General features: G+C 40.0%; 1 protein-coding gene across 1 annotated transcript; it reads right to left on the bottom strand.

The window, feature by feature from the left end:
- Positions 1–15,026: 15,026 nt before the first annotated feature.
- On the bottom strand, positions 15,027–15,410 carry LOC131037490 (uncharacterized mitochondrial protein AtMg00860-like). The gene has a single exon (XM_057969644.2). It carries the CDS (start codon positions 15,408–15,410, stop codon positions 15,027–15,029), a length of 384 nt encoding a protein of 127 aa, XP_057825627.2.
- Positions 15,411–16,434: the final 1,024 nt, after the last annotated feature.

Below are 16,434 nucleotides of genomic sequence, written 5' to 3'. Positions count from 1 at the left end.
GTTGGAATCAAGGAACACTGAGAGGGGGGGTGAATCAGTGTTCTACCGGTAAATAAATTTTTAAACTTATTCTCAGGCCACTAGAAGCAAATGAAAGAAAGTAAAATGCAGGAACCCAAGATAATCAACCACAAAATCATAACACCAAGATTTTTCGTGGAAACCCGGAAAGGGAAAAACCACGGTGGGATTGGAACCCACAATATTCATATACTGTGATCAAGAGTACATAAATATTACAAAAGGGGAATGCACTTGCATTCAAGCACACTGCTTAGAACCAAAGGTTCAATTACAATATGAAAGTTTCACTGACTTACAGATCATTTACAATAATAACTACAATGTTTGAACTCCAAAATAGCATCAAACAATGCCTGGATGAGTTCCGGTTAAGTGCAAAAAGTATGATTGTAACCGCTCTACAACTCTGCCCTGTTCTACTTCTCAGTCAGCTACTGGATCAAGAATGCGCATGTGAAACTGTGCCAAATAGGTTTCTCGATCACTACTCGCTCATATCATACCTCAAAAAGGTCTCCTACATCGGTCATATATATCCGCAATCACAAAATAAAACATTCATCAAGTCGACCATCCATATTATGTGATGTAATGTGTAACCAAGTGTCGGCTTAGATCGGATCTCTAAAACATATGTAGATCAACCAAATGATGTCAAAAAGATTTCTACATGTCAACCCTATCATCGCATGAACGAATCTAGGCACCACAATCACCACAAAGATTCAAGACCAAAAGTGCTCTGCTAGCCTGAGATACTGATGATAGATTACCAAATCACTCTCTCTGTCGGTTACCAAAATCCATAACTACCGGATAAAATTTCTACCACCAATGACAACCCTAATCCATTATCCATGCAATGGTATCCATCGGATGAGTGTCAATTGCCAACAATCTCCCCCTTTGGCATTGATGGAAACACTTGTGAAAAATGACCAAGTGTCGACTTGTATACCAGATCAAAATTTCTAAGGCTCAAAAACTTGTATCAACCAAAAACTTGTATCATTCTCTGTAGATTTTTCACTATACTCTCCCCCTTTGACAACAATGCCAAAGATGGGGTGCTACTCAAAAACTTATATACAAGGGTATACACCGGATAATCTATACATGAAGATATCTGCAAAAATGGTCTTCAAAAATCCTAAGTGGGTATCCCATCCATTCTTCAAGTTGTCCAAAACTGTAATGAAAGCACTGAAAACATAAGCATATATCTCCACATCTTTCAATTCTGTCGGAATCTGTTTGTGCCATTGTCTTCACTCAATCAACTTTGTTGCTCAACATGTTGTTCATCTGGGGAGCAATAAGGTTTCGAAGCTCACCAACCCGCTTCATTCTCCTGTCCTTTTCTATATTTAGGCTCGAGATTTGATCAATTAGAGCCATCACTTGTCCTTCTATATTGTTGGAAAGGGCTACATTGGAATCAAACGACTGAGATATACCATCAAGCTTGCCTTGACAAATACTGATCTACTTGTCTATATCTGATGTGAATTTGGGAAATATAAGGCACGACTTAGATATTTTTCCTCCTTCACTCAATGCCTTCAAGATTGTTTGTAGTCCTTTGTTCAATTTGGCTTTGTCATCTTCAATCATCTTCCAGAATGTCTGCATATGCACCTCCTTGAATCTATCTAATACTTTCTTGGTGGTTGCCTTTTCCATTTACTCAAAATTGGTACAGATATTGTTGATCAACTGTAACAGTCTGCCAGAGGAGTTAGAATTTGGATCTAATTGCAGTTCTGGTACCACCTTTTGTAAAACACCTATAGTCATCTCAATCAACGTTTTGTCCTCAGTCTCAAATTTAACCAAGTCCTGACTAGCTTGAGCCTGGACCACTGTAGCAACCACCAACCTTTCAGCTAGAGACATTTTTTCAATGTCAAGAGGTCCATCAAAGTTGATGGGGATTTGAGGTAGAATCCTTTTCCCTTTGTCCTTCAGTGTGTCAATTGCCATGGTTACCAGGACATCATCAGTTTTTTGCTTTCCCTTATTGACCTCTTCGCCCTTATCATGTACCTTGTCCTTATCCGATTCATCTTTACTTGCATCATTTTCCAGTTGCCGCTCATTATGAACTTCTTCTTTATACTTTTCTTTTTCTTCAACCTGAGCACCGATGTCACCACTTGGTGCAGTATCATCTTTTGGTGTCTCCTTGGCCTCTTCAACTTTCCCTTCCACTATCTCTGAGTGGTCAACCAGAGGATTTTGACTGTCCTCTACATCAAGGGTTGTATTGGTCCGATCTTTCGGATGAGAAGTATCTTCCTTTTGTGAGTCATCATGATACTTGGGGTTGATTTGCAATCGATTGTTCTTTAGAAACTTTTTCCATATTTCTTTTGTTTCTTTTCTAACTTCCTCAACCCTGCCAACCATAAGCTTGTTCACTCTGTTTTTGCTTCAAAATTCTTTCTTGTTGGCTTTCTCCACGAGTCTATCAAGTTCTTCTTGTGAAATACAAGCACTGATATTGATCAATTCATGCTCTTTCATTTCCTTATCTACTCGGCTTGCTGTTAGCCTTCTAGCATCAAGAATATTATATCGATATTTCAGAATGTTACGTTCTAACTCAATTAAAGATTTGTTGAAGTTATGCAAATGCAACACAAAAACTTCCTCAATTTCCCTCTGATCATTCTCATCAAAATTATCATAGTATGCACTAATATTCTTGAGATTGTCATCATTAACTATTTCATTAGTCAATTCTTTTGCAGTCAATCGAGGAATGATGGTGTATTTACCTTCCACTTTCATCAAGCTCTGTCCTTATCTTTCTTCCTCTTTTAAGTTAGTTGGTTGGAGAGGGTTCTAATTTTGTTTTCTCTCTTTGTTGGACACCACCAAACTGAGATTTCCTAACCACTCTGACAAATTCTAATTTCTTCTTAGCTTTCTCTGCTTCCTCATTTGACTTTGTTTTAGATGCAACAAGAGATATAATGACATAATTTCTTTTTGGTTTATGCGTCTGCTTCAGTACTCTTTTGCCTGATGAGCTTTGAGCTGTTGATAACTTCAACGAAGTAGGGGAAGACTTAGTCTCCTTAGGCTTGGAGGGAACTAGTTCAGTCTTGTTGTGACCTAATCACACATCACCCCATCTCAGATAGGGACCCCCTAGCTTTTAGGCCCTTTCGGTCATTTGGTCTTGGTTTTTTGTGTGTTTTGGTGACAATCTCGTCAATCTCTACACTTTGCGGATGTTCGGGGGTCAGTTAGGGTTGATCTGGTTCTCTGTTGAGCAAGTTCTATGAAGTCTAGCGCATGTTTTGCCCCTTTTTAGGGTTTTTGCCTTCTGTCTTAGATTTTAGGGGTTTCTGTTAGGGTTTTGGGAAAACTGAACATACAACTGGATCAGGACCCTTCAAGGAACCTCCTAGTAAAATTTGAGCCAAAATGGAGCAATTTTCTATTTTTAGAAAGTTCCTATTTTTTAGGGATTTTTTCGAGTCCTAGAATGTCATCATTTTGCCAAAAATCAAACTTACTATTTTTAGTAATTTTTATTTTTATAATGTTTCTATTTATAGTAAGTCATTTCTGCACCCTGCCTAGGGGCCTAACGCTGACACTTTGAAGGTTTCAATTTTTGGAAAGTTAGTATTGGCAGGGTCAGTCAAATAAGGCGACAAAGATCATGCGTTTGCAGATATTTCTAATTTCGAAGAGTCAGACAGTAGACAGAGAAAGCCAAAAATTGGTCAAGTGCTGGAAGCCTATGCCCAAAATGGAAAGCTCAGAAATTCACCAAGGTTCAGGAAGACACTTCAAAATCACAAGGAGGTCAAAATATTCCAAGTCTGGAAGATTGAATGATGAAAAAAAATCCATGCCTAAATGAAAATTCCGCCCAGATATGCAATTGGGCGCTAAATCCAAGTGTCCAGGGATGGCATGGAAAGTTTGTGAATCCTTAGCCCAGGTGAAAATCCGCTCAGGAATGGGGAAGAACGCCAAATCCACTAAGGCAAGGAGAGGTGGAAAAAGTGGAGAATCTTTCCCCTAGTCAAAATTGTGCCCTAGCTTGATGGAAGGCGCCAAAGTGGGGGGGTGCATGGATAACATGAAAATATTGAAATTCCTTGCCTTATTGGAAATTTCCCCCTAACAAGGAGGAAGGCGCCAAAATGGTCCTCTCATGGACAGTGAACCAAAATGATGAATCCCTCCTTCAGGAAGAAATGTGCCCTAGAGCAGTAGAGGGCGTGAGAATGGACAGTGTGCGGAGAAAAGGACAATTCTAAGAATCCTTGGCCAAGTGTGAAATGTGCTCTAGCCTAGTGGAGAGCGCTAAAATGGGAGGTGTGAGAAACTTATGAAAGAGTTGAAATTCCTTGGCCAAGTCAAAAATGCGCCTAGGAATGATGGAGGGCGCCAAAATGGTGTTCCCATGGACACCAAGCAATTTAAGAAATTCCATGCCTCATGGAGAATAGCGCCCAAAGGAGAAGAAGGGCACCAAAATTAGATTACCAAGGACAATAGGAAAAGACATGAATTCCTTGCCTTGGTGGAAATAGCGCCCAAGTATGTAGTTGGGCGCCAAACTGAGGAGACCAAGGAAGGAAGGAAAAAAAGGGAATTCCTTCCACTGAGGGAAATAGTGCCTGGATATGAGCAAGGGCGCCAAAATGCTAGGTGCATGGATAATGGACAAAATGTAGAATTCCTCACCTTAGCCAAAATTCCGCTCAAGGGAGTGATTAAGCGCCAAAATGGAAATTTCATGGAAGGCATGAAAATAAAAAATTCCAAGACAGTGAATTCAACGCCCAAGCTAAAAAGTTGAAATTTTGCCTAAGGCATGGAATCCAAGGGGTCAAGGAGAAATAAAAAGTAAAATTCCCCTCGGGCGAATTTTTGAATTTACTATTTTTAGACACCGAATCTTGACGGAGTGTGGAAAATTTTATAGATTCGGAATTGGGGTTAGGAGGATCCCTAAAAAATAGGGATGTTGAAAAGAGACATGGAGAGTCCTTCAAAAGTAGGAGACGACAAGTTAAAATAATCAAGCAAATCCTGAGAGAATCCTTCGAATTCCCTCCAAAATTGGAAAGAGTGGAATCAATGAGCTGGCAAAGAGAATCTTCCAAGTATGACGCATGACTTGGAGCATTTAAGGAAATTTCTAAATTCAAACTCACTCGCATGGGAGGTGTAGTAATTGGGGAAAGTATGAGGCGCCATGAATGCAATTACTAAATTAATGCCTCCTAACTTAGCAAGACGTTTTGAAGAATTCTATATAAGTTTGGAAAGACATTTCATTTCTCACGTGCAAGATTCAGGAAAGAAGAAGTGGAGAAGTGAAGAGTGATCATACTTAGTTTCTGTTTTCATCACTTTCAAGGTGCTTCTAGGATGGCAGAATCAAACAATGCGGCTACTCTCTCCAGGTAGGCGTTGATCAAAGCGGAAATGAAAGGTTTCCTTCCCCATTCCCGATTGAATTCAAGATGGGAAGAAATCAGTGATACTAATTTAGGCACATTCAATTTGGCTGCATTCAAGATCATAATGTTCGGGACAGCAGGGCACAGTCCATCACCAACAACTGTCAAAATTGTCAAAAGTGGAAGTGTTGCGGCAGCTGGCTTTCCTCCTGCTATTCAGTGCCCGAACTTGGTCCAGGAATGTGCAGCACATTATAATTTGGAGCGAAAGACAATCTCAACACTTGATGGCAAGTTTCTGGCAACATTGACTCTGAAGTCAATTGGTGAGGCTTTCGGAATTCCTTCGCACTATTCCATGACATATAAGACCAACAACGGAGCTCAGGCAGTATATGAAGCAGGTCCTGCCAGGTGTGCTGATTTGATTAATAAACAGTGGTTGCTGAAGCGCAGAGTGCACGCTTCCAAGATGCCCAAAACTCTCACCATCTTTGAGTTCAAGTAGGAGTATGTAGACCTGATAAAAATGCTAAGCAGAGTAATGGGATGTTCACATTCTGTGAACTTCGAAACTTGGATGTTCTTCTACATAGGTGAAATCGTGAATTCAAATGGGTTGATAAATTGGGCTAGATTGATTAGCCACTACTTGCATGAGCAGTTGAAGAACCTAAAAGAGAAAAGATCCCAGTCCTTTTTCATGAGCTCCTACCTGTTCTATATGCTTGTGCGAAGGGGAGGATTCGATGGGCTGCCAGCAAGAGGAATCATGGGTTGTAGACCAGCTCAGTTGAAAGTACATGAGTGTTATCCCCAGTTGCATCTCCACAATGTTAATTCTTACAGGTTGGCAAATGACACCTTCACCATGTACTTGACACGACTTATGCAAAAGAAGTTGCACGTGAGGTTGTCACCGCAAGCAAATGCCTTGGTCTAGAAATATGGAGCTGCATTCTTACAATTTCCTAAATTCACCTACATCAGGACGCAAGGATTCTCATTCCAGTCATACAAGTTGCCCAAATATCCATCAGACAAGCTTGTATTGTTAGAGCTCATGAGACAGTTAACTGCCTATGATCAACTGCAAAAGAGGAAGAAGAAGAAGAAGAAGCAATCAATTGAATTTCCAGTTGTCCTGGGTGACTTCATGGAAATATGCCCAGGCTTGGAAGCCGCTAAAAGTGTAGCAAGGGAATTGGCATTCTATCGCCTGCCATTTTATACATCCAGGGCCCAATATGATCCTTACAGCCAAATTAGAAGGGTTGCTGGCGTCAAATTCATACACAAGTTTCACGTAGAGGATTACTAGGCAAGTGTTGAGGATGACCTTGAGGTCCGGAAGAATGCATTCTAGATTGCCCCTCGACACTATCAAGATAAATGAAATTTATCAGGTGCCAGATCAGGTGAAGGAAGATGCAGATTTGATACAACCTGAATTCGAGAAAGTAAAGGATCAGCCTATTCAGTTGCCATAATGGTCAGAGCCCGAGATGGATGATTTGAGTATCTTAGCTAGACCAGTGCTGAAATTCACTAAGCACTGGATTGACAGGCAAATAAGGAGGTTGGCGAAAGGGAATGTTCATCTAACATATCAGCTAATGGGAAGTCTAGATTCCCACAGCGAGGAAACCAAAGGCTCTTTGCAGGGTCAGGCAGGAAAGGAAGTTCAGATGGATAAAGGAAAAAATGCCCAAAAGAGACCAAGGATAACAAAGAATAAGGATATCCAACAGGAAATCCCATGGGAGGTTCAACAGGAAGTCCAATAAGAAGAGCCTCCACAAAAGAAAGCAAGGACGGAAAGAGATCACTCACCAGCTAGTTCCTCAAGTGTGCAGGAGGTAGAGATGTTTCCACATACCACAGGTCCACTTCCAGAGAACATTCCGACATCAGATATACTCAACATCAACACTTCACAGGGACACCATCAGCCACGAATTCAAAGGCAAGAAAGTTCCCCTCATCAGGAAGAGGCTCGCCAGGATAGCTTCGTGGAAGCTATCCTTGGTGAAATGGAGGAAGAGTCGCAGGAACAGGAGCACGCAGATGATCATGGTCATTCCATCCCCGCTCCAGATTAGCTGGTAGGAAGGATGACAAGGGAATCAAAAAGGGAAACCGATCCTGCTCAAGAGTTAGAAGAATTACTGAAGAAGATGGATCAGCTAGTGGAAAGAAAGGCTCCTCGAAAGTTTTCCAAGGTGGTCAGGGAAGAATCTGGATCTTGGACCTTGCATATTGCTGAGCCTATAGTGGATAAAGATAGAAGTGACATCAGGCAGGAGGATTATGTCATCAAACAGATTGATCTTGGCCATGCTTCCACAGGTTAGGTAATGGGGGACTTTGAAGAATCTTCCTTGGCCATGAAGGAGAAACTTTTGAAATCAAAGGTGAAATGTAAGCGACTGAGGGAAGAAAATAGAGTCCTATGCGAGTATGTCAGAAGTTTCAAAAGACCCCTCAGGGAAGTAGGTCCTTTGTTCATTCCTCCTTCCTCCCTTCTTAAGGAAGTGGTAGATGATGCAGAGGTTATTAGAGCAATGACGCAAAATTCCCCGAAATGGGTAGAGGACATTTATGCTGATGCAGGGAAATTCATTGAGGATCTAGCTCAACTTCATTCAAAGTTCGTGGCCCTCCTAAACAGATTAGAGACAATAGAAGGATTATGGGAGGATGTTCACATTTACCAAGACTTAACCATTTCGTGACTCAGGGCTCTGATGAAGACTCCAAGGCAAATTCTGGTGGACGGGAAAGTGATTCAAGAAAATGAAGCTTATGACTTTCCCTGATGGTTCTATGCCATCTGCTCAGAAAAGAACACCTTTGAAAAATTCAGCGTTGACTTGTTTACCTTGAAGGAGTCCATCAAAGGGGTACATGAGGAAATCATTAGTGCAATAGAAGAATTTCTTGCGAAGAAACTCAATGATGGAGGAGTAATAGTGAACTCCCTAAAATCTCAGTTGCACGATTTCTTCTTCGTAGGTTCATTCCCTAAGGAACATTTTGCAAATGTTTCTTCATTCTCCGGTATAATGAAGAAGACACAAGAAGTCATGACGGAGTGGGAGATCTTCTTTTTCAAGAGCGAGGAAGAAATTGCCTTGATGGAATTTGAGATTCAAAATGTGCCAAGTGTCTCCATCAGAGAGATGGAAGCTGTCGTCGACAGATTCATTGCATACGCTATAAATGAACGAGATAATGGTCACCCATTTTTGGACGAGAATCTTTTGGTTGAATAGTGGTGGCGTATTTATTGCTAGAGATATTTTGACTAGGTGTGGGCCCGGTCAATGCATGTCGCCATCGGATGAGGAATATTCTTGCATGCAACCTCCTCATTTATTGTTTTATTCTCCGTGCATGTCACCGTCATATGGAGAATGATGGACATTTATTCGTTGCATGGGTTTTTGCTATATTCTGGGCATAATCAACATCATGGGGCATATTTAATGTGCTAGTGGGCGCTATTTTAGGCTCTTTGATTTAATTGTACATAGGCATAATGGGTTATTTATTACCGATTCCCACCTTGTTGCACCTTGAGTGGAGAATTTTCTAGGGTGAAACTCTAATTAGGGTTTGCATGGACAGAGGCCTATATAAAAGGGCGATCCCCCTCATTTGTAAAAGGGGGAGAGATTATTTGTCTGAGATTGTTGCATCAGGATTGTGAAGTAGCCAACTTAATGCATTGTTCAATTTGATGGTGTATTCGTGTTCTACTTTGGCAATCTGCATGGTCTTGCTCTCTTCAATTAGATTAGATTTGCTTATATGTTGTTAGAAGAACTGGATCTGATAGGAGTGCTTGTTGCAGAATTCGAGCTCATACTTTTGGTGTGCCACTGATTGTTGTACACCATGCAAAGTTAGCCTGAGCCCTTTTGATGTGTATATGCTTAACTTCGATCATCAGTAGAGATTGTTCAATCCAATGGTCCATATTGATGATCTGAAAAACCTTTATGCACCCTTTGAAGATTGCACTGCCTTCGTGTAGTTGTGCTCTGCTGGCGAAACAAAGTTTGGTTTGATTTTGCATGAGTGATCCCGTCTCATGTTCTTAGGATTAAATTAGCTTTAGCATATATTTTCTCTACCCTACTCCTATTTACTTTCCGCGTAATTCAAAATCTAAAAGATCCAAAACCAGAAATTTTATTGCAAATCATCCATGCAGAAATCTTTGAGCTTGCATGAGTCTTCTCCAATTGAACACACATAAGGCCCCTTGGGTTATCAACAAACCCATCAAACATTTGAGTCACGTCCACGCATTGAAGGAACCTTGGAATTAGCGTTTGAACTTTAAGCAATCCTAGCATATGGACTAATCTTGATCAAGAGAGGATAAGGTGACCATTGGTGACTTTATTTTGTGTTCGACACGGTCATAAAAAACACGTCAACAAGTCTTAGGCTTCTTTGATTCCATCTCTGCTTCCATCTGAGTCTTCTTCTCCTTAGATTTCTTGATAGCTTCTCTGGTAAAGCCATCTTCTCAGCCACTACCTCTGCCATTTTTGTTACTTTTCTTTTCATTTTGGGCTGAGTGAACTTCTTATGCAATTCCATATCTTTTTCCTTGAATGTGCCAAATTTTGCTTCTTGAGGGTCAACCGGTTTGCTCAAGAGATGATGAGCATAGCCTTCAAGAGTTTGAGCATCAATCTCATAATACATTGGCATTATCCATACCATCCTTGGCTCTACTGCCTCCATATGGCACTGGTCCTTGTCGACCATGAAATAGATAGTGTCTGCATATTTGTCCACTACTTCCTTAGGGATCCTTTCCCTATTCTTCATTCTGCCTTGGAAGGTTTTGAAAAAAATCCATAGAGCAGTTGTCTGAATCTTTTTGCTTCCCAATCTTTGCAGACCTTGTTTGATCTGAGTGGCTACCGGCAAGTCAAATGCCCATTTGACCTTGCTTGTCCCAGGGATTTCATTCATGAAGTATAGTGCTAGGCAGACAATCAATTAATCAAATTTGAAAACATGCTTCTTGTCTGATTTGATTTTCTTCAAATTGCTCAGAGCTCTTCAAGAAGAATTGTGCACAAGTCATACTGCATATCCTCTTTCACCATCTGATAGGATGCATATATTGTAGTACTGGAGACCGAATTCAATCTGCTAGACTGATAAACTTTGTATCCAATAATCATCGATGCAAATTTAACATCATGCTCTAAGATATCATCAATCGTTATTGACCTACTATCAAATTGAGCACCAGTTAGTTTTGTGGCGGTTGGGTTTGTTTCCTTCCTCAAATTCGGTTTTCCACGAGTTTGGTGCAGACATGTGACCGCATGTACGACCTGCTTGGTTATCTTATAAGGTTTTTCCAACCATATGAATTCATCATGGACACGACTCAAACTATGTCTTACCAATTCATCCTCATCGAACGTCAGAAAGTGAACAAACTGCGTGAAACCCTTCTATAATTGTGCATATTCCGGTTTGGAGTTTCCAACGTCATCCATTATGTTCTCAGTATGGCATGGATGGAAAAGAACCATTGGGATCATCCTCAATAGATTTAAATGGATGTCTTTTAAATTGTGACCTTGCTCGCTCAGAAATTTCTACTACCAAAGGTGTATCAACAAAAGAAGATGCCATTTCAAGAAATATAGGGTTTAAAGGATGAACACGCTTCGGTAAATACCTTTTTCTTATGTCGAATGCACAAGAACTTCTTGTTGGATCACCTCAAGCCTTCTGATCGCCTTGAAATTTGATTTACCTCGCTCTGCAACTTCAACTCTTCGCTCGCAATGTGAGAAATGATTCATATTTTGCCCTTTTTAACTCTGCAAACCCTAACTCTAAGTTGAAATAAATGCAACTGTAAAGCTCAACCGGATGTCTTGTTCAACATAATCCAATCCATCAGATTCCAAGATTGATATGATGAATTCTAGATAATCATCTCCAAGCATTTGCCATCATTCTTGATCGATCACACATTTCTTTAGGGGGTTCTGCAAGATTTTGCATGAAAATGCCACTCCCTAAGGCCAAATGCCTTAAAGTTACCGGATGAAGATCTTGCAATGGATTCAGGTGCAGATCCACTATCTATCTTGGATTCATATTTTCTTTCCCACATCTTCTCATGCTTGTTCTTGATCTCTTCTACCTTTGCCTTGCCCTTTTCATCAGCTTTGTTCTTTTCTACTAGAGCATTCTTGTTCATATTCTTCCTTCTGCAATACTTTGCAATGTGACCAGTTTTGTTGCATGCACGAAAAACAACATTTCTCTGCATAGGTATGAAATTCATCTGATTTGGTCTCATCCCTTGTTGGTTAGAGTTATGTCCAAACATCCCACAAGCATAGCATCTTTTGTTCAAAAAATTATTCATTACTGCTCTACACATGTTTGACTTGCGACCAAAATTATTGCATATGAAAGACTAGCTGGTAAAGGTAGGAACATTGTTTGCATTATTCATTCCATTATTCACCCTACTTCTACATTGATTTTCCGTTTGACCAAATTTATTGCAAGTAAAACATCTACCATTGAATTTATAAGCATTAGGCTGTCTTACCGGAGGATTCTTTCTCTTCTGATGATTAGCTTTGCTCTGTCTAGAACTAGAGGATTCTCCTTTCTCATATCCAAGTCCTATCATGTCTTTTCCATGTCTTTGACTTTCTAGCATATCATCAAGCCTTGTTGAGCTAGCATTGAATTTGTCTTTGTATTCATTTCTAGTAGCAAGTTCAACTCTTAGGGCAACAATATGTCTTTCATGTTCCTGACCATTATTCCTTGATTGTTTTAACTCAAGCTTCAACTGATCATTCTCATAAGTAAGCCTAAATTCTTCATTCTTCTTCCGGTCTTCAATCTCCTTAGTCAGCTTCATCACAATAGATTGCATCTCACTCTTCAATACAACATTCTCTCTAGCAATCTTTTCACACTCCTCGGTTTTTCTTTGGTCTTCAATGCTTTGCTCCTATTTCTCCTTTAGCTTGTCTATCAACTCTATTCTCTTGTCTCTTGAAGTGTTGACTTGATCTTTCAAATCAAATGAAGTCTCCAGCTGCATTCAAGTTTCTCTTTAAGGAACTTATTTCATTTCTTGCTGCATCAAGATCCTCAGGTGCCACACAAAGCTGTCTTTGCCAATCGGATTCCATGGATTCCGATTTCTGGATCTTCCTCAAGCGGTTAGGATTCTTCGGAGGAACTAGGATCTGATACCAATTGTTCGAATCAAGGAACACTAAGAGGGGGGGGGGGGTTGAATCAGTGTTCTACTGGTAAATAAATTTTTAAACTTATTCTCAGACCACTAGAAGCAAATACAAGAATGTAAAATGTTGGAACACAAGATAATCAACCGCAGAATCATAACACCAATATTTTTACGTGGAAACCCAGAAAGGGAAAAACCACAGTGGGATTGGAACCCACAATATTCATATACTGTGATCAGGAGTACACAAATATTACAAAAGGGGAATGCACTTGCATTCAGGCACACTACCTAGAACCAAAGGTTCAATTACAATATGGAAGTCTCACTGACTTATAAATCATTTAAATTGATAACTACAATGTTTGAACTCCAAAGTAGCATCAAACAATGCATGGATGAGTTCTGGTTAAGTGCAAAAAGTCTGACTGTAACCGCTCTGCAACTCTGCCCTGTTCTGCTTCTCATTCAGCTACCGGATCAAGAATGTGCACGTGAAACTTCGCCAAATAGATTTCTCGAACACTACTGGTTCATATCATACCTCAAAAAGATCTCCTACATCGGTCATATATATCCACAATCACAAAATAAAATATTTATCAAGTCGACCATCCATATTATGCAATGTAACGTGTAACCAAGTGTCGACTTAGACTGGATCTCTAAAACATATGCAGATCAACCAAATGATGTCAAAATGATTTCTACATGTCGGCCCTATCATCCCATGCACGAATCTAGGCATCGTAATCACCGCAAGGATTCTAGACCAAAAGTGCTCTGCTACCTTGAGATACCAGTGATAGATTACTGGATCCCTCCCTCCGTCGGTTACCAAAATCCATAACTACCGGATAGAATTTCCGAGGAGAGTTGCCATCAATGACAACCCTAATCCATTATCCATGCAATGGTATCCACCAGATGAGTGCCAATTGCCAACACTTAGATTGATCTCGGCCATTCATTTGTTTTCAAAAGCTCTATATAAACTCATTCTCTCATTTCATTCAGTGTGGAGAGATTTATAAAATTGTTGCATAGAGCTACTTGAATAATAAAAAGTTCATTATCAGTATTGTTTTGAAGTCTTATTATTATCAAGTGGTTGCATGGTTGCATCTTTTCTTCAATATAGAGAATATATTTTCGTTAAGTAATTTGCTTTGAAGCTGTTAGATGAATGAAGGATTGATAGTTTAGATTGGTGAAACTTTTGCTCATACTTTCTTTGGATGGATGATTTCCATTCGATGTGTAAAGTTAGCCTAAGCTTTTGATGTGGATGCTTAACTTCTACTTTGAGTAATATTGTTCAATTGTTGGTATTATTCATGTGTGAAAATCTTGAGCACAACCTTATAAGATTGCACACGCTTTCCATAGTTGTCCTAAGTGTGGCGGAACAAAGTGTTGTTTATTGGTTTCGCCCAGTCTACACCGTCTCTTGAGTTCTTATCATTTTTTAAAATTCCTAAACCCTTATCCTTTTTATCTTTTTTTGATATCCCAAATTAGAAAATCCAAAAACAAAGAGCATTTATTGATAAATTCACCTAAGTCAATCTTGTGAATGATACTAGTTGTCAAGCGTAAGTCCCCTTTGTATTTCAACACACACTACCCAAGAAGCTATCCACATAAAGTCGCTCGTTTGCACATATAGACCTTGGAGTGGCCTTGTGGTCTTTCTCACAATCTTGGCACACGTAGTAATTTTGTTCAGGAGAGGATAGAGTTTCCTTGGATATTTTATTCTAATGTTCGGTATATGATAAAACGTACACCAACAAGACCCTTCCAAGTGAATCTCTCTCATGTCTACCTATAGGTCTTAAAGTACCCGAGATGACTAGCCATAGGTGAATCATGTAAAGATCTCAATACTTTGTTCCTCATATCTAAACCTGGGACGAAAAATACTCTCTTTGTAAATGATGAGATCATTCACAAGAGCGTACCTATTGTCCTGTACTGTCCCATCAATAATGCCATAATCCCATGGATTCTTGACATACTTTGCTATGATCAAATGTTTCCAATCCTTGGAAACCTTTGCCATTGAGCTCAAATGGGGATGGTGAGATAAGGCATTAGTAACAATATTCCGATTCCCCTTGACATAGGAGATGTCAAAATCATAAGATTGTAACTTGCTGACCCACTTCTATTGATGGTCATTTAGATCCCACTATCCAAGGAAGTGCTTCAAGTTGTTATGATCGGTTTTGACACAAAACTTTGCTGCCAACTAAATACTGTTTGAACTTGGCCATTGCATGCATGATGGCCAATATTTACTTGTCATAAATGTTGTAGCTCCTCTCAAGACCCCTTAGCTTCCTGCTCTTGAAATCTATAGGATGACGATCCTGCATAATCACTGCACCAATACCCTCTGCACAAGCATCACAATGAAGCTCAAAAGGTTTGGTGAAATCTGGCAAAGCTAAAACTGGACATGTAGTCATCAACTGTTTTAACTTCTCTGAACACTCTTGTGCTAGATGTGTCCAAACAAATGCTCCCTTCTTTGTCAAATCAGTAAGTGGTGCGATATGTCGTGAGAATCCATTAACAAACCGACGGTTGAAGACGCATAAACCAACAAATCCCCTGAGTTGAGTCAAAGTCTCGGGAGTGGGCCAATCAATAATGGCACGAACCTTATCCGGGTCCATGTGAACTCCCTCTCTGTTGATTATGTGACCCAAATATAGAAGCTCTATCGTGCCCAATGCACACTGATGTAGGAGAATCCCTGACCTATGAGCAATCTTGCATCAACCAAAAATACTTCCTTAGTTTTGTTCCTGTTCAGTTCTTGTAGCAGTTTTTTGTGTTTCTTTTAGGTGTGTTTCGGTTGCTGGTTCTTTTTCATTGCGGATCAAATTTTTGGTTTCCAGGCTTGTTTTTGTGCATTATCCCATATTTTCAGTTCATTTGGATTCTTTTCCAGAGAGTTATTCCTTCCAGAGTGTCTGTTTCTTGGTTTAGAGCAATTTTGAGCTTAACGGCTAGTTGGTGATTTCTTTTCGTACGAAGCGATTTCTTGGCTTGCAGATCTATTTGGTGCCTTGTTCGATGTTTTTGAGTCCTTGGCCAACCTTTCGTTCGATCCACGCTTCTTGGTTGTTCTTTTCTGGAGGATTTTCCTTTCATTCTCGGGGCCGACTTATTTGCACGTTTCATTTTCCTTTCTTGGTAAATGTAATCTATTGTGGCTGACCCAAATGTGTTCCAGAGGGTATATATATTGTTATATGTGATCCTTAGGAGGCAGTTCGAAGGTTATGAGTATCTTGAGTATCTAGTTTCTGGAATTGTAATTCGGATGCCTCTTGGAGGACCAGATGGATTGTAATCTGCCATATAGTTTAAAACAAAGCATGTTATCCTTCATGTAACCAGATGATTACCGAGTGTTCTACGATGATAATATGATGATGTGGATATCTGATTTTACATTTTATCTATGTGTTGTTGCTGCTTTCGTTGTGTTACTCTTGTTGCATGATCTGGTTTGTTCTCTTTGAGGACCCATCGGTTTATGGCTGCACCAAGTGCTATCAGAGCAAGTTGCAAACCTTGAAGCATTCCTTTGGGTGAACAGATCGGCGAGTGGAGGAAGGCTGTGGGTGTGTTTGATAGATCACTGAGTGTGAGGCAATCAAAACTGGTAGTCAAATCAATGAGTTGAGGAAG

The sequence above is a fragment of the Cryptomeria japonica genome, chromosome 6 (genome assembly GCF_030272615.1).
Source record: "Cryptomeria japonica chromosome 6, Sugi_1.0, whole genome shotgun sequence".
Taxonomy (NCBI): domain Eukaryota; kingdom Viridiplantae; phylum Streptophyta; class Pinopsida; order Cupressales; family Cupressaceae; genus Cryptomeria; species Cryptomeria japonica.
Note: the sequence above shows the minus strand (reverse complement) of the source record. Positions and strands in the feature narration are given on the sequence as shown.